This window comes from Canis aureus, chromosome 5, assembly GCF_053574225.1.
Source record: "Canis aureus isolate CA01 chromosome 5, VMU_Caureus_v.1.0, whole genome shotgun sequence".
In the NCBI taxonomy this organism is placed as follows: Eukaryota; Metazoa; Chordata; class Mammalia; order Carnivora; family Canidae; genus Canis; species Canis aureus.
Window position 1 is genome coordinate 12,161,821 of NC_135615.1, and position 26,166 is coordinate 12,187,986.

The window sequence follows — 26,166 nt, forward strand, 5'->3', positions numbered from 1 at the left end:
AGCAAGCGTGAAATGTGTTAAAAGGGTAAATAGACTACATTCTGGATAACATCGTTTTGCTTTGCCTGGTAACACTTACATGGCCTAAAATTTTCCATTTTAGGAATTGAAGCATAGAAGTACCTGCTAGCCAGGCTCCTAAGCAGTGATTTGTGGCAATGGTATACCAAGGGCAATGACACTCTTGTTATGTCCTTCAGTGGTGATCCTCAAACAAGGCAGGGCAGGGCAGGGCAGGAAAAATACTCCTATGGATTTATCTTCTGTGGTTTGAAAAGACCCTCTCTTGCCTCAGTTGATTACAATCTATCTTCCCTTCTTTCTTGTCAGCGGAAAATAGCTGTTCTAAAACAGCTAAATGTTTGCATGTTGATTGTCAGTATCAGTGTAACGGGCATCTCTAGCACTATGCCAGTCATGGAGTTAAGCACTGCATGGATGTTAAATCATTTACTACTAATGACAACCTTAGAAGATAAGTACTATTATCATTCCATTTTACAGGTGACAAAAGTGATGAACAGAAAAAAAATAATGCACTCAAATCACCCAGCAGTGGTTGGCAAAGTAGGATCTCAAATCCAGGCAGCCTGTTTCTAAGTCTATATATTTAAACATGATATCAAATCTTTTGACTAGCATGTTAGGATTTGGCATTCAATGAAGGCCAAGTTTATCAGAAGAGTAACTACATAATTCAAAATTTGATTACAGGTTAAAATTGAAATGTAAGCCAAGTTAAGTTTTACCTTTTCATCTTCCTCTGTTAACTTCTCTTTTTTAACTTTTTATTTGGAAATAATTTCAGGGGCACCTGAGTGACTCAGTGGTTGAGCGGTCTGCCTTCTGCTTAGGTTGTGATCCTGGGGTCCTGGAATCAGTCCTGCATCTGGCTCCCTGGAGGGAGCCTGCTTCTCTCCCTCTGCCTATGTCTCTGCCTCTCTCTCTCTCTCTGTGACTATCATAAATAAATAAAAAAAAAATTAAAAAAAAAATTAAAAAAAAAAATAAAAGGAAGTAACTTTGAAGTTACAAAAATAATACAAATAAGCCTCTATATCAATTTCACAGATTCACCAATTTTTTTAAAATTTATTTTTTATTGGTGTTCAATTTACTAACATACAGAATAACCCCCAGTGCCCGTCACCCATTCACTCCCACCCCCCGCCCTCCTCCCCTTCTACCACCCCTAGTTCATTTCCCAGAGTTAGCAGTCTTTACGTTCTGTCTCCCTTTCTGATATTTCCCACACATTTCTTCTCCCTTCCCTTATATTCCCTTTCACTATTATTTATATTCCCCAAATGAATGAGAACATATAATGTTTGTCCTTCTCCGACTGACTTACTTCACTCAGCACAATTCACCAATTTTTAACATTTTGCCATTTTTGGCAACTTCTGGATTTTTCAAAAGTTGTATACAAAATGATGACTCCCAACACAGCTTCTGGGAGCTGCTCCCTTAGGAAAACCTACCCATCTCTACAGTCTACCCTGCAGGGGAATAGGACTTGGGTGCCTAACCCTTGGTGCATTTATCAGCAATGAACCTTACTCAGCATTTCTTCTCAGATAGCTGCTGCATAAGAAATTCCTGGAATTCATCACCAACTTAGTGGCTATAGGTGGTTCACTTCTAGTCCTGTTGGCATTTTAACAGAGCACTTCGAGAAGAGAAAAAAAGAGACACTCACTTTCTGAAACCCAGACACAGCAGAAATTCTAATGGGTAGCCAATTTAGAAACAAACCATGTAAGATTTTGGCTATTTTCTGTAGGGTAAGCAATAGGTTATAATTTGGTAAGAAAAATAGAAAAAAATAAAGATAATGAAAATTAGTATAACCAATATGTATTTTTAAAGATTTATTTATTTATTTTAGTGTGGGGGGAGAGAACATGAGCAGAAGGGGCAGAGGGAAAGAATCTCAAGCAGACTCCATGCTGGGCATGGAGCCCAATGCGGCCTTGATCTCATGACCTTGAGATCACAACCTGAGCTGAAACCAAGAGTTGGATGCTTAACTGACTGTGTCACCCAGGTGCCCTGGTATAACCAATATTTTTTAAAAATTCTAAAATATAAGCTTGTTCAAGAAATCTCAGTCCCAAAAAGTCTTAAATCTTTTTATCTTTTATTAGTTCAGATTTTTCATAAGAATTAAGTCTATTTGTTTTTAGCAGTATTCACTCTTAAAGAATATTATATTTGATTTAGCTAACTTTTCTGTGTTATAAAACATTTCCCTGCAAAAGAGTCCTGTGAATGCCTTATCATTTTACAACTCCAGAATGAGAATCTGTTCTGTAGTCATCTTTTCTAAAATTAACTGTTATTAAATCTTCATGGGCTCATGGAGAGAACTCAGAAAAGATGATCAAAAATAGGTTGGAGAAGAGAATCTAGAAGGAAAGACAAGAGTAAATGGATTTACCTATTCATTTACACCTGAGACATGGCTGTAGGGTCCCATTTTAGTAGCTTTATAATTATGAAAGATTAATGCGAATGAAATCTTCCAAGAAGGCTTCACAGAAGACTCAAGTGTTTGCCTCACTTGTGACTTTGAAAGCTGGGCAGAGATTTATCTATCTAGAATTATTTTACAGCCATCACTGGTCACAGAGAATGAATGATGTTATCTCCTATGACTCTAATTTTACACAAATAATGGTAGCCATCCACTAAACATATAATATGGAGAAATAAGATTAAATTGAAATAACAATTGATGAACACAAGTATGATTTTTTTTAAAGTATGTTTTTGATTTGGAAAACTAAGACTTGTTACACGCATAAAAACTGATCACTGTGGGTTTCATAAAGTTATCTCTAAGACTCTCCAGAATCTGTTCTAGATCTCAAATGGTTCCTAGACTCAGGAAGGGTCTCAAGGCTCACTTAAATAATTACTAATATACATCTATTTAGATAATCATATCAGTAAAACAAGTATACTAAACTCAGAACGTTAGGTAAGCCTAAGGAATGTTTAATCTGTTTTATTAGAGCCTTCAGCAGGAGAAGGAATAGATCTTTTATAGCATGTGGACCAACTCATTTCCCTGGGATGCCGAAGAACAGGACTCGGCTATTCTAATCTCGTGTGAGTTTCATGGAATAGAACAAGGATATGCCTTTACTTTCCATAAAAGTCCCTCAAATAATACTTTCTTCAGGACAGAGAGAATTATTCTCAGAATAATAATAATAATAATAATAATAATAAATAGTAAAATGAACTAATTACACCAAAATTTAGTTAGAGAGACTCATGGAGACACAACTCATTCTAGTCTGTTATTAAAATAGAGGAAAATCCTAAAAACAAAGCAAATAAGACAACTATGAGGGTCTTGCTAGAAATGGAGCGACTCAAACAATGGAAAGCAGTAACTTTGTTCCACCAGCCAAAGCAAAAATAGATGAAAACAACTTACTGTTAGTGTGGATGGAACTCGGGCAAAATGTGTGGTCTAGATAGCAGCCTAATCATGATAGCAAATTAAATTGACTTTTGAGTTAATCATTTAGAAAAATGAAAAAACTCCTTTCAACAGATTTTCTGATGCACAGGAAAAAATAAACCTGGGCAGTGTAAGACAACAACTGATTCAGGCACCACAGACATCCAAATTTAACCCTGCCAACATCAACATTATACTAGTAATGAAAGATCCATGGAAATGCTAGTTGAAATGATGTTACTTTCCTGGACAAAAAAGAGAGAAAGAAAGAAAGAAAGAAAGAAAGAAAGAAAGAAAGAAAGAAAGAAAGAAAGAAAGAAAGAAAGAAAGAAAGAGAGAGAGAGAAAGAAAGAAAGAAAGAAAGAAAGAAAGAAAGAAAGAAAGAAAGAAAGAAAGAAAGAAAGAAAAAAGAAAGAAAGAAGAAAGAAAGAAAGAAAGAAAGAAAGAAAGAAAGAAAAAGAAAGAAAGAAAGAAAGAAAAAAAAGAAAGAAAAGAGAAAACTTAATTTATAAAAAGCAGGGGAGGGCAAAGTGTGAAGGAGAGAGACTCTCAAGCCGACTCCCTGATGAGCAGCGAGTTCAGTGCAGGGCTCCTTCTCAGGGTCCTGAGATCATGCATGACCTGGGCCAAATTCAAGAATCAGACACTTAACTGAGCCACCCAGGTGCCCCAACTTAACTTTTTTAAATGAAGGTTTCTGTTTATATTCATATAGTCTGAGGATCTTCATGGAGAACAGTCCAATTTTCAAATTTAAAAAAAATGGCCACGTCAAAGAACATACAAGTTCCATAGAAAACCTTACCTACATTATGACAGAGATAGAAGAATTTCATTTTGCTGGGGTTTCTTATATAAGGAATCAATCTTCCTACCAACAGATAGAAGATTTTTTAGTTAAGAGTGTGTTTTATGTTTGGCCAAGAGCACATTGGCATTTCCTTGGTCAAAAAAAAAATTATGGAGATACAATATAGATATACGATATAGATATAGATATAGATGCATATCTATCTATCTATCTATCTATCATCTATCTATCATCTATCTATCTATCTATCTATCATCTATTTATCTATTGGATACTCTTGGAAAGTACTTGGGAATTAACTTATTTGGGGGTTATTTTTGTTATAAAGAATGAGTACTCTCAAATAGCACTGCCTTACAATCTTATTTTTATTTGATATTTGCAGTGTCCTTTCATATCCATTTCATTTTTATTCTTAAAATAGCACTAGAAGGGAGTCAAGGAAGGCATTTTTCTCCTTTCTTTCAGGTTATAAGATTGAGGTACAGAGAGGCCAGAAACCAAGAAAATGAGTTTTGAGGCCAAGGTTTCATGACTTCTGTGACCTTGGATTCCTTCCACTAGGACAGTGGTACTTCTCTAGGAGTTGTGAATCAGAATTTCTTAAACTGTGGTTTCAGAAAACAAATAATTCTAATTTGTCTGGTTGTGGAATCAAACTTTGTACCCAGAAACAAATTAAATAACATGGATATAGAAATACAGAAGAAAATATCAAAACTGTGGAATCTGAAGGTCCACACAGGGAAAAAGAAACAAGTCAGACTGCTTCCTAGGTTTATGGTCAGAAACATCTAGATCTGTAATCTGACAACTGACTGACTTTGTATAAAGGAAAAAAAATCCAAATAATTACCAGTATTTGAATATAAAGTGTCTGGCTCATTGCTTGCCATATGGTAGGAGTTGATACAAATTTTCACTATCCTTTGTCTAGAAAACATGCTTCTTACTTTAATCTGTCAAAGTTAAAACTAAGTTTTAACATCTGCTTTTTTTTGCAATAATGATTTAAGAAATGTTATTCAAACCAAAAAGGACAATGGGGAGACTGTAATCAAATTATAGCATACATATGTAATATACATACTAATGAATATGGCTTATGTTCTAAAAGGAAAAAGAAATCAGTGTGTTTCAGCTTGTGAAGCACTTGAAGCAAATGATTTCTAAGTTGTTCTCTGCCCTCAAATTATAAGATATTATTGTAGATAGGAGAAAGGGGTATGCTCTTACTTCAATTTTACTCTCTTCTTACTAGAATATTAATCTAAGATTCCAAAATGCTGTTTAGACCCCATTTATAAATGATGGTGGTGGAGGAGAAAATACTTCTTTAAAAAATTATGCTGGGTGGCTCAGCAGGTTAAGCAGCTGACTCTTGATTTCAGCTCAGGTAATTACATTGGGGTCATGGGATCAAGCCCCCACCCAACCTGGCTCCATGTTCAGGGAGGAGTCTCTCTCGCTCTCTATCTCTGCCCCTTTCCCATTTTGTGTGCCTGTGTGTGCATGTGCTCTCTTGCTCTCTCAAAAAATAAAAAAAAATCTTTAAAAAAAATCATGCTTCCAATCAGACACTCCTTTACATTCCTCTGAGCCATTCTGAAGCAGCCTGGAAAGGGGAGGGAATCTACATCTTCAGGGATGCCCAATCCCTAGCTTTCTCATTTGCCAACGCTGGATTAGTTAGCCAAATGCTCCTGTGTCTGCCCCTGGATATATATTTCTTTTCTTTTTTTCTTTTTTGTCTAATTTGTTGACAGAATGTATGTTTTTGGTCATGGAAATTACACCATTTGGTGATAAGATCTGAGAAACTCCCCTCTTCTCTTGGGGCTTAAATTTAAATGATGTTTCCAGGTAAATTACCAGAGAGCTTTGCAGCGAGGATTATGACAATTATGACATCAACAAACCTAATTAATTAAGTGGATGTGTTGTTTCCCATTTGCCATTTTCCCTTGTGCTAAATAAAGCATCTTAGTAACATCACAGGGGAGAAGAGTGGCCTAGTGGTACTCAGGGTGTGTTTGTGTCCTGTGAGGGTAGGAGGGAGGGTGTTTATGGACACTATGGTGCCCTCTGCTCATAATATGCTACATTAATATCTTAACATTACAATTCTGTCATCATCTCTAAAAACCTGATTCTGCTCCCGGGAAGGCATAATAGAAATGAATAGACTGGAAAGGTGGGGAGGCCAACTGAGGATATTCTAAAACATGAATCACCCTTTACAACTTGGAAACCTCTTACTAATATTTAAGAATCACACTTTAAAAAGCAAGAATGTTAGTAGAAAAAAATTTAAAATATTCTATTAACTATATTTATAAGTTCTAAAATATGAAACCTACTTAAATGAAGGGCTCTAAATGACAATTTTTTCCAGGGGAAAAAAAAGAAACGAAGATATATCATCAATTCTATTATGGTAAATGACATGTGTACCTAGGTATGCATGTGTGTGTGTTCTGTTGATAGTGATAGGAAAATGGGTAAAGGATCAACTTCTAACTCTAAGAAATGTTCGATGATAGGCTAAAATTCTTGAATCGAAAAAAAAAAAACAAGTGATGACAATGACAGAGTAGCTAAAATAAAGGTTTCTACCATTGATAAGTATTTAAAATTCTATGCATGGAATACCAGATAAGTTACAAGCAAAAGCTCAAGCATTTGCATTTAGGCCAACTTTTGGTGTTGAAAGCAACAGTGTCATTCCCATGCTAACAGTAAGAAAAAAAGATGGTTCGTTATAGCATAATTTTTCTTGAGACTAATGAGAGAATTGGAGCCACATGACAACCAAGCAAACCCAAAGAGAAAAAGAAATATTCTTCAAGAAAAAACAAGACACATGAACTGCTGCACTTTGGGAGATCCCGGGAAACAATAAAGTGTGTAAGCAGAAATCCGCTAACAGTTTCACTGATAATCTTTCTTTGCCTAGAGATTTTATCCATAGTGGCTGCTGCAACAACTGGGTCAATTTATGGAAACTTCAGTTGGGTGCACTCAACATTTGAATTTCTACAAAGGGCATTTTACACGATTAAGTGCTGTAATATAGTAAGGAAATTGTCAAAAGCAAGAAATTTCTGGTAAATATTGTCCTAATCTAATCTTTCTCATTTTCTCTTCTTTTGAAAATCTATTCTAAATCCACAAGTGAATCATTTCTGAATCTGTCATCTTGCCTGGGATTCCCTGAATATGGAAAAGAAAAGGGATGATGGAATTCAGTAGGTGAGATGGCTCCTTTGTTTACTTCTCAGGCTCAGAAAACATGTGCCCCACACTGACAGTTCAAGGAATCATCTCATGGTGAGTTATAATTAATTTTCATTTTAACTATTAGGAGTTGATTTTCCGAAATAGTAGAATATATATATATATATATATATATATATATATATATATATATATACAATGAAGGTTGTTGGCTAAAAATTTTGGTATAAACATCAAATTGCTGCCTCTTGAAATCACATAAGCCATTGAGTCTATTAGCTCTAGTTTTATCTTTAATTCCATAATGGCAATCGCATTTGAAAGGCTCAAGTTGCTGTGTTTTTATTTTAAGTCATATTAAACTGCAAGGGCATGATTTCTTTTTTTTCTTTTCTTTTCTTTTCTTTTCTTTTCTTTTCTTTTCTTTTCTTTTCTTTTCTTTTCTTTTCTTTTCTTTTCTTCTTTTCTTTTCTTTCTTTTCTTTTCTTTTCTTTTCTTTCTTTCTTTTCTTTTCTTTTCTTTTCCTTTTCTTTTCTTTTTTCTTTTCTTTTCTTTTTTCTTTTCTTTCTTTTTTTTTCAAGATTTTACTTATTTACTCATGAGAGACACACAGAGAGAGAGGCAGAGACAGAGGCAGAGGGAGAAGCAGGCTCCACACAGGGAGCCGATGAGGGACTCAATCCCGGGTCTCCAGGATCAGGCCCCGGGCTGAAGGTGGCGCTAAACCGCTGAGCCACCCAGGCTGCCTGCAAGGACATGATTTTATTGATGGTAAGATCACAGGTATTATTCATGAGAGCAAAACTAAATAACTTTTGAAATGTTAAATCAGGCATTTATTAGAAAATGACTATCAAAAACTGCTGGAACCAAATGGGATACAGTTTACACACATATTTTGAGTGTGGGCTTGGGTGCCTATGCTAACATCTGAGTCTCATCACTAAAGGCTGGAGATCTTTAGGCAGGTTGACTTTTCCAACACTCAGTTCTCTCATCTGCAATACCTGGATGGCAATAATATTTAAATGATAGAGAATGCTGTGAAGATTGAAAAGCTAACCCATGTAAGCATGCAGCCTGACAGGTAGAGTAGGATACCAATGACCTGTAAGTTAAGTGAGGCCTATATTAATATCCTGTCATTCCCCACTATACCCAGACACAGAAACTACACCTCATTACATAGTTACATTTCTCATTTAAAGAACCAGATCTGGTATAAGATAAACTCAAGCTGAAAACATGTTCGGAGATTTCCAGATTTAATTTTTTTCCTTTATATCAAACTTCTGCCTGGAGATACACAATTTGACCTACATATGTTATTGGAATCATAAATGTTTCTGGTGAAATATTTTTCAGGCCAAGAAATTAATAAACCCCCATGTAAATGGGAGATACTGAATTCCTGTCTTTTTTTTTTTTTAAAAATGTTCTCTCGGGATCCCTGTGTAGCTCAGTGGTTTAGTGCCTGCCTTCAGCCCAGGGCGTGATCCTGGAGTCCCGGGATGGAGTCCCCCATCGGGCTTCCTGCATGGAGCCTGCTTCTCCCTCTGCCTGTGTCTCTGCCTCTCTTTCTCGTTCTTTGTCTCTCATGAATGAATAAAATCTTTAAAAATACTAAAATAAATAAAAATGTTCTCTCGATTCATAGATTACAAGAAAACTTAAAATTATCCAAGATCAATCTTGACTTTGAATATTCAACTCATTTTACTAGGGAAATTAATGGTTAATTTATTTAAGTAATTATTAGTTAAATGGATGGTGGCTTCTCAAAATAATTCTTACTCATTTTTTCGAGGATATTCTATGCAATCATTAATCTAAATTTCAACTGCAGAACTAAATAATAAAAAGTGATCACAACAAACAACACTGATATGCCAATTAAAGCAAAAAAAAAAAAATTTACAGCAGAAAAAGAAACTCAAAATGCCAAAGCACTTACTGCAGCTTGCCGATGAGTATTGGACAATATTCCGTGAATCTTCACTTTGTCCTTTTCCATTTGGTCTATGTTCACCCACAAACTCCGACTGGCAGAATCAGATGGACCATATATCCGAGATATATAGTAATTATGATCTGTGTCCTCCTATAATAAAAGAATAATGCATATCAAGAATAGAGAGCATGGGCGGGCCTTGAGGATATTATGCTAAGTGAAGTAAAGCAGACAGAAAAGACAAATAGTGTATATTCTTGCTTATACGTGGAATCTAAAAAAGCTGAATTCATAGAAAAACAGAGTAGAATGGTGGTACCAGGGGCTGTGGGGTGGGGCAAATGAGATGTTGGCTAAAGAATACAAATTGCCAGTTATAAGACAAATATGTTCTGGGGATCTAATCTACAGCATGGTGACTATAGTTAACAATACTATATTATACACTTGAAGGTAGCTAAGAGAATAGATCTCTCACCACAAAAAAAGACATGGTAATTATATGATGTGATGGAGGTATTAGCTAATGCTATGGTGGCAATCATTTTGCAGTATATAAGTATACCAAATCAACAGGATGTACAATTTAAAGTTACACAATGTTATATGTGAATTATATCTTAATAAGGCTGGGAAAAAAGGAAACATTTAAGTCACTATATACCTAATATATATAATTGACAGAGTTATATAAACAGAATTCCATTAAAAAAGAAAAAAAAAAAAAGTCCTCTCACAAGGAAAGAAAAAAAAACCCCTAGAGAGATTGTCCCTAAAATTCTTAAAACCAAACAAAAAGTGATATTATGAAGCTAGACATGTTACTATTCTTCAAAATAGCCAGAGGAGTTAAATAACCTCTAAGGAAAGTGAATTAGATTTAAATATATATAAAATAAGCCTCTTTAGAGGAAATTGTTAAATAAAGAAAACATAGAGGAAAATGTACATTCTGTTTACAATAGTCTTTTTACCATGGTAATTCTAGGGATTTAAATTGCTACCTAAACAAAATGTTACTTTTGGAACTATTTAGTGCAAACCTGAACTATAATTACTATTGAGTGACAACAAATTCAAACTTCTCTCCTTTAAAACTAGGGCCTGCTCTCAGTTTTAATGATCCTAAGAATGGAAATAATATATTTTTCCCTATAATTTGAGTTATTAAATTCTACTTTTATTTGAATTCTCACTATTGATTATTACCATGGTGCTTGTCACAAAACCTTTAATTTTTATGTTTCTCACTCAGTGAAGATATTTAAATGTTTTAAAAAGGAATATTGCTGAGGACCACCAAGAAAAGTCATATGATTCTTGCCTAACACAGATTGCAATGAAATTTTTTTTACCATAAAATGTAATTGTGCTTATCAATTTGAGTCTGTCAGATAAGGTATATTTAAAAACCTTCAGGTATACATAAGAATAATGTTTGGTAAATAGAGGGTATATGATTTTGGACTGTGAATTTCATCTGATGCATTTGTTACTGAAGTGTTAATTAAATAAAATATGATTATTCCTGAAATCTAGTCAAAACAGGAATTCCATGTACCTTTTTACAAGTCATCAGGCTAAAATATATGAAAATGATTGTATAAAGGAATTTTCTAAGCAGTATTCTAAATAGATTTTGTCCCATGACTAACAGAAAAAGTATGACCTTAAATATAAATCTTGAGGACAGTGATTAAATGTTAACAGTAAGATTAAAAAAATCTAGGTAAACCACCAACCTCTAATTAAACTCTAGATATCACATGCAAATTATAAGTGCAACCACGATGAAAGATAAAAAAGTTCTTTAGAGAAAGAAGAAAAAAGAAGATACAAAGAAAGAACAATGAGGCCAACGAAAGATGAATGGATAAAGAAGATGTGGTTTATGTATACAATGGAATATTACTCAGCTATTAGAAATGACAAATACCCACCATTTGCTTCAACGTGGATGGAACTGGAGGGTATTATGCTGAGTGAAGTAAGCCAGTCGGAGAAGGACAAACATTATATGTTCTCATTCATTTGGGGAATATAAATAATAGTGAAAGGGAATATAAGGGAAGGGGGAAGAAATGTGTGGGAAATATCAGAAAGGGAGACAGAACGTAAAGACTGCTAACTCTGGGAAACGAACTAGGGGTGTTGGAAGGGGAGGAGGGCGGGGGGTGGGAGTGAATGGGTGACGGGCACTGGGGGTTATTCTGTATGTTAGTAAATTGAACACCAATAAAAAATAAAAAAAAATAAAAAAAAAAGAAAGAAGCATGAACAAGATTCCAGGCAGTGCAAAAGAGATTTAATATCCTACTGGTTTTCTAGTACCTCCTTCCAGATCATTATGACACTGACTGCCTGGGTTCGAGGAAGGCAACAAGCATTTGGTTGTGTCTCCAACTTGTATTTGACTCCCTACTGTCTGATGCTTCACCATGGAAGTGTCAATGTGAGTACCTTCTTTGACATCAGGCACAAATCATTCTATACATGTCATTCTACTGGCTAGCATAGCTGGTGGGCATCAGAAGCACATAACCTAAAACAACCAATTATTGAGACATGTAAGAGTTTATATATAAAGGAGATAATTTCCCTTATTCTGATTGCTGAGATGTGTAGGCTTATGACTTGAAACTAGTGCCACCATTTTGCTACCATGAGGAAATTCCGCCTGAAGATAAACCAAACATAAAAAAAAAAAAAAAAAAAAAAAGTCATCATCTCTGCATACAAACAAGCAAAAACACCAGGTACCTGATCCAATGCATTCCATGCTTGCTCACTTACATGAACAATTAATTTTTTTTATTGTTAAAACCCTTCAATTGAGTTATCGTCAACCAAAAGACTACGGACATACAAGTTTCCCTAATTTCCAACCAAAAGAGACTTAACTTGAGCAATGTTGAGTAAGGCAATCTTCTCTATAGGTTTATAGATCTGGATAACAAACATCTATCCAAGTCTGGTATTCTAGCTAATTACACAGCAGGAATGGAAACTTGTATCTAAACTGCGTAAATTATCAAGTCTGAATTACAAATGATAATGATTCACTTAATTTTTCAATGAATCACATATAAGGGGGTTTTGAAAAAAAGAGTCTATAAGTTTAAATGAAAATTGTAGTTTTTCTCCCTATTGCTAGTATTACTAAAAAGAGTTCAGCAACACTGAGGTCAGAGATGTGATCTTTAGGTGAATTATGTAACAGAGTCTATTATGCTGCCAAATTACCATAAATGCCAAATAATATTATCTTTAAAATTACAGACCCTAAGTATAGAGTTCAATATAGTTGTTGCAATTGACATATCTAAAATCACTCTGGTATTTCCCTTAACCCTTAAATTCCTATAATTAATCAAAAAATAGTTTTGAAGTTAACATAAAGAATATCATTATGCTTAAATAATGGATTATCTGCAAAAATATAAATGACTTTTGTCCAGTTTCACTGAAATGTCTAATTGAAAATAATGTTCATTTTTACTTAAATCAGAGCTGCCCAAAATAATGTCACATCTTTGAAAATAGTGAGAAACTAAAGATTAGAGTTTGGTATTTGACTTCTAACAGCCCAAGCTTGCCAAGTTGTCATGACAACTTTTATTCAAAGAACAAGACAATTTATTGTTCACCGAGAATTTAGAGACACAAGTCGTTAAATTCCAGGGAGAGGTGTTTGTCTCAGTTTTTCAAGGAAAGCCATAAAATAGATGTCTCAAAAATGTGACATTTTAGCACTACTATATTATTCAAACCACATCTTGTCCTTTATAGGAGTAATGGTACTTAAAGAGTTGTCAAAAACCACTTCAGGCACAAAGATTTTCCTTTTCTGCTCAAAAGCAAACTATTTCTAACACCATAGAAAATAAAACAAAACACTACTGTGATGTGCCTACTTGCCAATTCATTTAGGAAACCAACTGTTACTGAAAGTAGATGGCACAGCAGGTAGCTATAAATCCTATAAATCCATGCTTCTCAAATATGTCTGCAAATGTGCAGCTATATACAGAGGACATATACCAAAAATACAGAGGGAAAAATCATCATAACTATACCTAACCATTCTGCAACAATCAGTTTATACAATTCCTAACCCATCTTCTATCATTGATGTTTCCTTGATTTTATGATAGGTAATTTTTATGGATGCCTCACACTGTCTTATGCAGTAATAGCATTTGAACTCTAAATTTATTTAACTGAGAACTAAAAAACAAAAACAAAAACCAGCATAGATTATATGAACACTACTGTGCTGCTCATTTGAAATATATAAATACATAAAAAAAAATCAAAGTTCTTAGCTAAAGGTATTTAGCATTGAATCAATTGGTTATCTCACAAAGACAGTTTCATAATGTATAAAGGAATATTATAATTTGAATGGTTCTTTATATTATATATGGTTCTCTCTATATATTACCTTCTCACATTCATGAATTCACAAGGACTAAATAATGCATATAAAGGTAAATGTTTAACAATAATATTTTAAAGTATTACTTGTGTGTTAAGTTCCTCAAAAACAGAGTTAAAATAGTTCTCTATGTTCTTAAAAAATAATATTGATAGAATATGATACAATCATAAAAGAAAAATAGTGAGCTGGTAGTAATCAGGGAAAAAATCAGGGAAAAAATTACAGAGATGAATTCATTAGTAGCAATAAGAAAATGTGCCCTTGGGTGGCATAATCAGTTAAGTGGCTGACTATTGATTCTGGCTCCGGTCATGATCTCAGGGTTGAGATCAAGCCCCAAATCTGGCTCAGTGGAACCTGTTTAAAATACTCTCTCCCTCTGCCTCCCCCCTCAAAAGAAGAGCAGAATAAAAAAACAAAAATTTATAAAAGTAATTTATAAAAGTTACTAGTTTAGGACATAGAAAACAGTCTTGAGAAATGCACATGAGATGAAATGGAAAAGAAAAAATAAATATCTAAGACAGATAATCATATAAATTATAGAAAAAATAGGTCCTATATATCATATATATGACATATGTAGTGGCATAGAAAAGTTTTTTTAATGTGTTAGAAGAACTATTTTTCTGACGTAAAGAAAGACTTGAATGTATATACTATGTCCCTAGAAAATTTGCAATAGAATTTTGAATATTAAGAAATTCCCTAGTGAGATTTCTCATAGGTTTAAAAAAGAAAAAAAGCAGCAGGGACTTCCACAAGATGGTCATGTAGGAAGAACCTCAACTTACCTCGCCCCATGGACACACAGGATCTACAACATATGGATCATTTCCCTCTGAAAAAGATCTGCAAACTGTAGTTAACTGCTTCTCCACAATGAAGGATAAAAAGACAACACTGAGAATGGGTTGGAGAAGCAGAGACATGGTTTCACCAAAATCCCACCACTGGTGTGGAGGCATACATTAAGGAGGGGAGTCTCACCTGCCTAGCGCCTCTCCCGAGGAGTGAGGAGCTGGTGATCCATGACAGGCACTCCAACCCTTGGGATCTGCACCAGAGAGATGAGCCCCTAAAATATCTGGCTTGGATATGTCCAAGGGACCCAAAGTGCTATGGGAATAGCACTATGCTATGCTACTGAGATTCTCTAAAAGTTTAAAGCAAAGTCTCATTTGCCTCCAGACCCAGTGGGGGGAAAAAGGCAGTTTGGAAAGCACCTGGACTGTATGTGAAATTCATTTCCTAATTTAAAAACATCTGCTTGGGGCAGCCCCGGTGGCTCAGTGGTTTAGCGCCACCTTCAGCCCAGGGTGTGATCCTGGAGACCCAGGATCGAGTCCCAAATCGGGTTCCCAGCATGGAGCCTGCTTCTCCCTCTGCCTGTGTCTCTGCCTCTCTCTCTCTCTCTCTCTCTCTCTCTCTCCCTCCCTCTCTGTGTGTGTGTGTGTCTCTCATGAATAAATAAATAAATAATCTAAAAAAATAAAATAAAAACATCTGCTGCAAACATATATAAACAAATAATAAATAAAAGCATCTGCTGCTGTAGAGGCAGGGGACAGCTGAAACTTTCCCTGGAGATGCAGGCACCAGTGAAGGCCATTTTCACATTCTCCACTTATACTGCTAGCACAGGTGGATGAGCTTCAACTGGGTATCGCCTTACCACCTTGCCAAGATATGTGGGGCTGAGTGATGATGGCACTATCTCACTGCCATGCTGAGGCTGGAGAGTGCAGGTGGTTGTAGTGCTCCTCTGCTCCCTGGTTGGGGCAGGTGAGTGCAAATGGTCACAGTGTTCTCCTGCTCCCTAACTAAAGTCTGTGAGAGCAGGTAATTACAACACTTTGCTCCCTATTCCCTGGCTAGGGCTGGTGAACGTGAGTGGCATTCTCTCACTCCTAGCCTAAAGCTGACATACACACAGGCAAGGAACTCTCCACTCTCCCACTGCATTCCTAAAGCCCACAGGTGTGGGAGTCAAGACATTTCTGCCACCATCACCACTACCATGATCCCCACCCCCTCCTCTGTCTTTCTGAAGCCAGTCAGCATGCCCTACCCCCTACCGCCTCTAGTTGCCTACCTGAAGCCAATGCAGGCATTCAATTCACACAGCAACCCTCTCCCCTCCTTTGAGGTAATAACCAGAGAGATAGTTCCTGGCAGGCCACCACAACCCAGTCTTCCTGTAAAGAAGACCAATTTACTTAGTCTGGAGCTTAAGCCAGAGAAATAGGCTTCAAGTTTCCACACTTTGGGAGGCCAAGGAGGTGCTTCCAAAGAATGTAAGCAGGGAGACACCATCCTTGCACAACCCCATTAGCCTCACTATAGCTTGACAAGACCTCTCAGAAAGGAGCTTATATATTCATCTGGAGCCCTGATTTTTACAAACAGAGGACACCACTAGATCTCCCAGTTTGGAGGCTGGCAGGGACTATGATAATGGCCCCACAGGACTCTATGTATTTGCACACTGTAAAAACTGCTACCTGAGGTTTTGGCTTCTTGTTTCCAGCCAGAAACTAAGTGCTCAATGAGGTTCCTCCCTTTGGAACACTGATGGCTCCTGGCATACTCTCAAAAACAGGGACATATCAGGAATAAATCAGAGGTTTAGACAATCACAAAGAATCAAGAGACGACCAAGAGCTAGGACCAGTTTGAACAAGAAGGTTCATCACCTACACAAGGCCACTTCTTCAGGCTGAGAGAGGTAGCTGTTTCACCTAATACACAGAAACAAACAGAGAGAGTCAAGGAAAATAGAGAAATATGTTACAAATGAAAGAAAAAGGCAAAACTCTCAGAAAAAGACCTTGATGATACAAAGGATTCTTTATCAGATAAACAAAGAATTCAAAGTAATGGTTGAAAAGTTGCTCACTGAGCTCAGGAGAGGAATGGATGAACATAATGGGAACTTCAACAAAAAGAGAATATAAGAAAATATCAAACAGTAGTCACAGAGTTGAATAATACAATAACTGAACTGAAAGATACACTAGAAGGGCTAGAGGGGCCTAAAAGCAGATTGAATAAAGCAGAAGAAGGGGTCCACAAGCTAGAAGACAAAACACTAGAACTCACCCAGACAAAGCAGTTCAAAGTAAAAACAAAACAAAACAAAGATGGCTTACGGGACTTATGGGACAATATTAAGTAGAATAACATTTGCAAGGAAAGACATTCAACATCACTAGTCATTAGGGAAATGCAAATGAAAACCACAATGAGATATCACCTTACACCTGCCTAATGGCTATTATATAAAAGACAAAAAAATAACAAGTGTTGGCAAGTATGTGGAAAAAAGAGAACATGTGTGAGCTGTAGATGGGAATGTAAATTGGTTCAGACACTATAAAAACAGTATGGGGTTCCTCAAAAAATTAAAAATACAACTTTGTAGTTGTATCATTTTTTAATGATACAGAAATTCCACTACTGAGTATCCATTTGATAAAAAACAACAACACTTATTTGAAAGATATGTGCACCTTTATGTTTACCATAGCATTATTTATAGTAGCCAAGATATGGAAGCAACCTAAGTATCCATTGTTGGATAAATGGATAAAGAAGATGTAGCATATAAACAATGTACTAGTACTCAGCCATAAAAAACAATGAAATCCTGCCATTTGTGACAGCATGGATGGACCTTGAAGGCATTATGCTAAGTGAAACAAGTTAAGCAGAGAAAGACAAATACCCCATGATTTCATTTATAAGTGGAATCTAAAAATCAAAACAAAATAAAACCCAGAGTCATATATAGAGAACAGACTGGTGGTTGCCAGAGGGTTGGGGTTGCAAAATGGGTGAAGGGGTTCCCAAAGTATCAAATTTCAGCTATAAAATAGAGAAGTCATGAAGATGTAATATTCAGCACAGAGAATACAATCCCATGAGTAATACTGCATTATGTTTATATGGCGACAGATGGTAACTAGACTTATTGTTGTGATCATTTCACAATGTATACACATATGCTGAATCACTATGTCATACATCTGAAACTAATATAATATTGTACCTCAATTATACCTCAATACATTTTTCTTAATTAAAAAATGAAGCAGAAGTCTTATAGGCATCTAGAAAGACAAACCAACTTATCCAGAGGGATTTCCTCCTCCATAAGAAGAAAAAACCTTTGGTAGTCTGATATTTCTCCATGATATCCAGTGAAAACAATGTCTACATAATCATTGTGTAGAAGAAAGTTACCATTTAAGAAATTTTTGCCCAACAAATTTGTAATCTAAGTATAAAGGCAACAAACATATTCTTTCTTTCTTCTTTTTTTAAAAGATGTGTCTGGAGTCTTGGAAGCTTGACTACTCTACATTCTCATACAAATGGACCTTGAGAGATTGATTGAAGGTTCTAGTAGGGCATCATAGCTTGTTGTATACCCTTGATTGAAATACAGTCCTCCTCTCTCAGGAAAGGTAGTCCTCTTCCACCTACCAGGCAGTTTCAAAAGAGACTCACATGGAGTATTGAGAGTGGAAGGAGACACCCACCTGGCCAGCCAGATCAGCCAAATCAATCCCAGTTATCAATTAGATGGCAGATGTCCAGCTAGATCATCTTCCCATTAACAAGCATATTTGTAATAAATACAAATACAGAGAGAAAATACCATAGATGAGACTTTCTTAAAATGTAGTACTAAATTATACATCCAAATTAACCAAGGAGTGAATCAAATATGGTCACTGGCCTGGAGAAGCTGTAGTAATCATTTTTTAAAAGATTTTCTTTATTTATTCATAAGAGACATACACAGAGAGAGAGAGGCAGAAACATAGGCAGAAGTAGAAGCAGCTCCCTGCAGGAAGCCTGATGTGGGACTTGATCCCAGGACACCGGGATCGTGACCTGAGCCAAAGGCAGACGCTCAACCGCTAAGCCACCCAAGCACCCCATAGTAAACATTTTGATGATGAGTACCCTCCATGGAAATTGTATTAAGGAAAATAAGACATTTAATTATTATGGTTGTAAGTCAGAATGTAGATGATATGAACCATGAAACTATAAAAATAGTCTAATATCATGTTTCATGCCAGGTATATATTAAGAAATACAGTTTTTTTAAAAAGTCCAAAAATTTTAAATTCTAAGAAAACCGTTTGATGTAAAAGTCTGAAACTAGTGGTCTACAGATGGCATGCATGTTGTCAAAAGACAGCAGATACAAAGTTAAATTCAGTATTTTCCTGAAATATAATACAGTGAAATCTCAATTTTATAAAATTATATCCACCTAAATATAAATGTGTATCTCTACTCTCCTATCTGTCTATCCTTTCTGATTTCACATACACACAAACACACGCACATACACACACAGGTATAAAAGGCACCAATCACTGGTTACTTCTAGGTGATAGGATTTGGGGGAGTTTCTTCTCTCTTAACTGTATTATTTGAAATTTTTATAATAAATGCTATATATAACCACTTTCCCTTCTCTTTTCTTTACATAAAGCATTAAAAACGTGAAGATGTTTAAAAGTACCAATTGTTGACTCCTGGAATTAAACCACCTACATTTATCAAGAAACACAAGGCCACGATGCTATATACAGTTAATATAGAATTACTATGATGGGTGCTTTGAAAAGTGCTTAAGAAAGATTCTTTTAACATACTATAAATCAGACTTTCACACTCAATGTAGGGCTTCAAGGTCAATAACTTAAAATGGCTTTGTGAAATAGCTGATATATAAATTTCTCTTAAACCTTTTCTTTGAAATACTAGCTTCGATAACTTAATTGATGTAGAGTGCAATCTTTTTCTCTACTTCCTGTAAATGAAAGCAGCACTAACGGAAACAAAAATCTTCATTTTTACTAAATTTTGAGTGAGAGGTACTTAGAGTTTGAATCTTTAAAAAGTGATTTTATGATGTAAGCACTTTATAGAAGCATGGCTTAAATCATCTCTCTTCTTTGTTCATTCATTTATTTATGCAGAAATAATTTGTTTTATGTGTATAACGTACAGCATATTCTTAGTGGGAAACATTGTGAGACAGAATGTATGGAAGATAATGTTGAGGAATTATTCAATAGCACGGCTAGATCTTGGCAATATCTATAATTCTACATAAATCTACAAATATAAATCCACAAGAGACATTTAAGGAGTCACTCATGTTTTCCTTTCAGGTATATCCTAGTGTAATCTGTAGGCTTATTTCTAGGACTTGTTTTCAAGGATTTCAGAAAGAGGCAGTGGGCTGGACACACAGCTACATTCTGACAAAATCATGGGTAGAGGAAGGAAGGCAGGGAAGGCTTAGGGCAAAGGGAAAGGTAGTGTGGTTTAAGACATTAAACCTGCTGCCAGGTGATCTAATCTCTGGTTCTCACCGGCTCAATTACTAGTGATTTCTGTCACTTCAGTGAAGGCTATTATGTGTTCAGTTCATTATAGTGGATTGAAACTGTGAACTTCTCTGGGCACATAATTCCTTTTTTTTTTTTTTCCAGAGGTAAAATTATAGAGAGTAAGGAAAGCATCCTGGACCTGAACCCCCATGTTTCCCAATTATATTAATAAGAAGGTGATCTATAGGGTATGTGGTATGGGCAGATACTTTGTCATAGGAGTATCTCTTACAAAAAATCAAATGATAATATTTCACTTTATTTCACTGGTTCTCAATCAAATTAGACCTATGTATTTAAACACAATTGAAAAACCTATGAACAGAGTTTTTAAAGGAGTATTAAATTAGCACCACATAATTTCAGCATGATAGGAACGATTACATATTACCTTCAAGGAGCGAGCCTTCAATATACATCAGCCAAAACTACAGTGATACCCTCTTCAGATACTAAGAACAATTACATGGAATACAATCCAATTTACTGTTATAGTGTCAGAGGAACAAAAACCAACTTCTGTATCTCGTGTAGATTTTATAAGATTTTGCCCCAATTCTCATTATGCCCATCTTTTGTGCAATAATTTCACCATTTCTGTAAAGACTTTTATCTACTTGGTCTCTTTGCAGCATGGTCTAGCTCCCTAGCAATCTCTTGTCTGTGACTCTTTATAGGCATGATTATTTTGATTATTTTATCAGTTCTTCACAAGAGTTTTGTTAACTGACTCCCAAAACTATAAGATTAATTAAGAGAAATGTGTGTTTGTGTGTGTGTGCGTGTGTGTGTGTGTGTGTGAGAGAGAGAGAGAGAGAGAGAGAGAGAGAGAGAATGTATTGTGAGGTCAGATTATTGTGCGAGACATAAAATATGGAATTCTGGCAATATTTCCATTATAAAGCAAACAGTTTCCATTTTCCCAGTAATAAGCTCTCACATACAGGGAATCATTTCTTGTGTTATGTAGAGAGAGGTAAATTGTATGGCCAAGGATACACAACACACTTATTTGTGATCTTTCAAAATAATAACATCAGGGGTCTATAATTCAATTAAGTGATTACCAAGATCTCCAGGCGTTTTGGGATGTAGTGGCATGTGTTTGTGTTGAATCATTTATTAAATGATGCAGAACACATTTTCCTCCTGAATATAGTATACTTTTATCCGGTTCTGATGAAAACCTTTAAACCTTTGCAGAATGGGCCTGGGAGACTATTCCTAAGGTTTAGAGTAGTCAGGAAGAAGACGCTAGAGAGGCAATATGGAGCAGTTTTGAGTAAATTATTAATATCTTTTATAAATACAAACAAGTGATCCCCAATCCAACAGTGGCCACTAAAGAGGTGATTCACCAACTTATAAGAAATCATCAAGGGCTCCAGATATTTAGCAAAAAATGTGTGATTGAAAAAAATATTTAAAACGTGTATGAGATTGCTATTCAAATACATAAAAATAGCATTAAAATAATGTAGCCCAAATGAGATTTCCGCTGAAGTACAGTTCCTGCCTCAAAATAAATACTAGAAGTTCTAGACTTTACTCTTTATAAGAAAAAGTTGAGGGGATCCCTGGGTGGCTCAGCGGTTTAGCGCCTGCATTCAGCCCAGGGTGTGATCCTGGAGTTGTGGGATCAAGTCCCACATCGGGCTCCCTGCATGGAGCCTCTTCTCCCTCTGCCTGTGTCTTTTCCTCTTTCTGTCACTCTCTCTCTCTCTGTCTCTCATGAATAAGTAAAATATTTAAAAAGAAAAAAAGAAAAGTTGAACTAGATGTCACTAAAAGTGCCTTTCAGGGGAACGCTCTTGCACTGTTAGTGGGCATACAAGCCAGTGCAGCCACTCTGGAAAACAGGATGGAGGCTGCTCAAGAAGTTGAAAATAGAGGTACCTTAAGACCCAGCAATTACACAACTGGGTATTTACCCCAAAGATACAGATGTAGTGAAACAATGGGATATCTGCACCCCGATGTTCATAGCAGCAATATCCACAATCGCCAAACTGTGGAAGGAGCCAAGATGTCTTTCGACAGATGAATGGATAAAGAAGATGTGGTCCATCTACATAATGGAATATGGCTCAGCCATCAGAAAGGATGGATACCTTACATTTACACTGACATGGCTGGAACTGGAGGGTATTATTCCAAGTGAAATTGATTAATTGGAGAAAGACAATTTTCATATGGTTTCACTCACGTGAAAAATATAAGAAATAGTGAAAGGGACCTTAAGGGAGAGGAGGGAAACTGAGTGCGGAAAAATTAGGGAGGAAGACAAATCGTGAGAGACTCTTGACTCTGGTAAACAAATGGAGGATTGCTGGAAGGGAGTGAGGTGGTGGGATGGGATAATTAGGTGATGGGCATTAGGGAGGGCACATGATGTGATGAGCACTGGATGTTATACTACATGTTGGCAAATGGACTTTAAATAATAATAAAAAAGAATAGTAGCTACGCTTGTATAGAGGAGAGGTATGCTCTAGAAAGAATAATGCCAACTGGACTTAGTATGGAATGCAAGTCTTAAAAATTCCATAAAATAGAGAAGGAAAGCAGGAATTTACTTACAGTCATTAAAAAGTATTTGCTTTCTCAGCAGGAAGTGCTCACATACTAAACTTGAGGTTTGGTTTGCCTATAGGTATGTTTATATCATTTTAACTATCAGTAAAATGTGAGTAACAACTTGAAAAAAAAAAGTGCCTTTCAACTTAGGTTCTAAGATCCTACAGCCAGAAGGCAAATAGGAAGCAATTGCTAGGTGTAGGTCAGAAGACTCTTTGCCTTATTTGATATTCATTAATAAAAAAGTATGCAGTTTGAAGAGCCGGTATAGGTAGCTAGTTATAGTTAGTACTAGTACCATTTCAATAGGGACTTAATCATACTTGTTGATGAGTTCTATTTGGCTCTAAGATTGAAGGCAAATTTGCATACTTGTTGCAGGAGATAGAAGAATCCTTGGGGACACTGTGCATCTCATCATCTGTATAAATTGAACAAATTACATGCACACTACTATTGCATATATGTGCATACCATTGCATACATGCACGCTGCTATTTTTCATATGTACAATATAACTGTGATGGGGAAAATGTGCGGTCATTTTATAGTGTTACTGAATACTATGTAATTCTTGGTATGGCATATTTTTTAAATCAGCTGTAAAGAACCAACAACAATGGTGTGGAGGGCCTCAGAATGTTCTAAAAATCAAAAAAGACCATAGTAACTTAAAAGGATGGAAATTTCCATTCTAGGCTTAGCATCTGTGACAGCGCCAGAACTAAGGTACTACATACATACTATCATAGTTTCGCCTGCCCTCACAGAATACACTGGGTAGCTTATATAGCAATATATATGTGTGTGTGTGTGTGTGTGTGTGTGTGTGTGTATCTCACAGCTCTGGAGGCTGACAAGAACAAGATCAATGTATCAATGTTCTGGCTGACTTGGGTTTTAGTGAAGGTTCTCTTCCTGGCTTATAGATGGCCACCTTCTCACTGTGTTCTTACATGGCAGAGATAGAAAGGTCTTGGTATCTCCATCTCTTTTAAGGACAATAATCCTGCTGAATTAGGACCCCACCTTTATGGTCTCATTTAATCTTTTTAAAAATTTAAATTCAATTTTTTTTAAATTTATTTTTTATTGGTGTTCAATTTACTAACATACAGAATAACCCCCAGTGCCCGTCACCCATTCACTCCCACCCCCCGCCCTCCTCCCCTTCTACCACCCCTAGTTCGTTTCCCAGAGTTAGCAGTCTTTACGTTCTGTCTCCCTTTCTGATATTTCCCACACATTCCTTCTCCCTTCCCTTATATTCCCTTTCACTATTATTTATATTCCCCAAATGAATGAGAACATATAATGTTTGTCCTCCGACTGGCTTACTTCACTCAGCATAATACCCTCCAGTTCCATCCACGTTGAAGCAAATGGTGGGTATTTGTCATTTCTAATAGCTGAGTAATATTACTCAATTATTTAATCTCAATTACCTCGTAAAGGTCCCATCTCTAAGTTCACATTGGGGGTTAGTGCTTCAACATATGAATTTGGGAAGGACATAATTCAGTTCATAGCACACACATATGATAGTTCCTTTATTAAGTTTGGATCTGTAAAACAGCCCTAGATTTATTACCTTGGAAAATTCATGTCATTTTCTAGTACTAATCAAAGATTGTCATTCAAGCTTTCTAATATAGGAGGACTTTAGAAAATCCACACAGTTCTCTGCTCTGGCTTATTTCTAGGGGAGACCAAAAAATCCCTAAGAAATAGTGGACTACTTATAATTCCAAAAGAATTATAGAAAAATGTACTCAGGAGCAACTTTCAAAAATTATAACTCAGTTGAGAATTTTCACATAACAACATTTGTGGAAAAATTGGATGGTTTCTTCCTACCAACTGGTAACCAGTTGGCCAATATTTTCATTTCTAAGGTAATTGTTTACTATCCCTGAACTATGCAGTCTGGTATCTCAAATGACAAATATTAATGTACTTGTTATTGGTCAGGGTTTTTTAATATTATTACTACTTTAATATCAACCATTGAAATCTTTCTCTAGTATTTTCTTTTTTCCCTGACTTCTTATGTCTTTTGTTGTTATAAATATCCCAGATAAAAACAACAAACATTAAACATTTCTACATTTTGATGCTAGTAACATTAATTGAAATATGAATTCTCGGGCAGCCGGGTGGCTCAGCGGTTTAGTGCTGCCTTCAGTCCAGGGACTGATCCTGGAGACCAGGGATCAAGTCTCACGTCGGGCTCCTTGCATGGAGCCTGCTTCTCCCTCTGCCTGTGTCTCTGCCACTCTCTCTCTCTCTCTCTTTCTCTCTCTCTCTCAAGAATAAATAAATAAATAAAATCTTTTCTAAAAAAGAAATATGAATTCTCCTCAAATATCAGATATCCTCTTATTGTCTGTAATTAGCAGTGAACAATGTTCCATAGCCTCTAATATTATAGAACAATTTTCACAAATAAGTTACATTTTGAACAAGAAAAAATCCCTCTCTTTCTACAGAATTTTGTAGAACTGGCTTGCATCTAAGCATACCATTACCATTATCAAAATATGTCTCCAAAAGAACCAGCATAGAAAGTATAGCAATCAAGAAAATTAATTTCAACATTAATAGCCTATATCTTGCTATGCTTGTAACGAGAAACACCGAGATATTTAACTTAACCAAATTTTGTGAGAATACTACTACTCATAATAGCAAATGTAGTCTCCTATTTTATTAGTTATCTAACTAAAGGGATTGACAACTACCTCTAAAATAAAATTACACATATGTCATTGGAATTTGGAAGTTGCATTTAAAAAAACCTAAGGAAGAATATATTCCTAAGGAAGAATGCATTTAAAAAAACCTAAGGAAGAATATAAGGTAAAAAGAATATATTATTTTTGGTAATTATTTTTGAACTTAGAAATGCTTATATAATTTACTGGTAAGTCTTGATGATGTCTCTATTTACCTACTTGCCAATATTTTTTGCAAATCGAACTTCAATTAAAAAAAATATATATATATACCCTCACCAAAAAGTTTTGCATCTTTCACAAGTAAAATGTCACTTTAAATAATTTATAATATGGTTCATATTATTTTATTTTTTTTCACTTCCAAAGATTATAGTATGGGTTTTATGAGAAAATTAATATGTGGGAAAAAGAACAGGAATTAGGAGAAAACATCACTTTAAAGCAAATTTTTTTTTAAAATACAAATCTATGCCTATTTGGCCTGTGGTAAACATACTTCATAAACATAATAAAA

The 26,166-nt window shown here is 35.6% G+C and overlaps 1 protein-coding gene across 4 annotated transcripts in view; it reads right to left on the reverse strand.

Annotated features, from left to right (window-relative positions):
* PLXDC2 (plexin domain containing 2) overlaps positions 1–26,166 on the reverse strand; it is a 514,506-nt gene that overhangs the window by 224,362 nt on the left and 263,978 nt on the right. For all 4 annotated transcript variants that reach the window (XM_077896883.1, XM_077896880.1, XM_077896881.1 and 1 more), the window contains one exon: positions 9,478–9,624. In XM_077896883.1, coding sequence (XP_077753009.1) covers positions 9,478–9,624 — 147 coding nt within the window. The remainder of the gene's footprint in view (positions 1–9,477; positions 9,625–26,166) is intronic.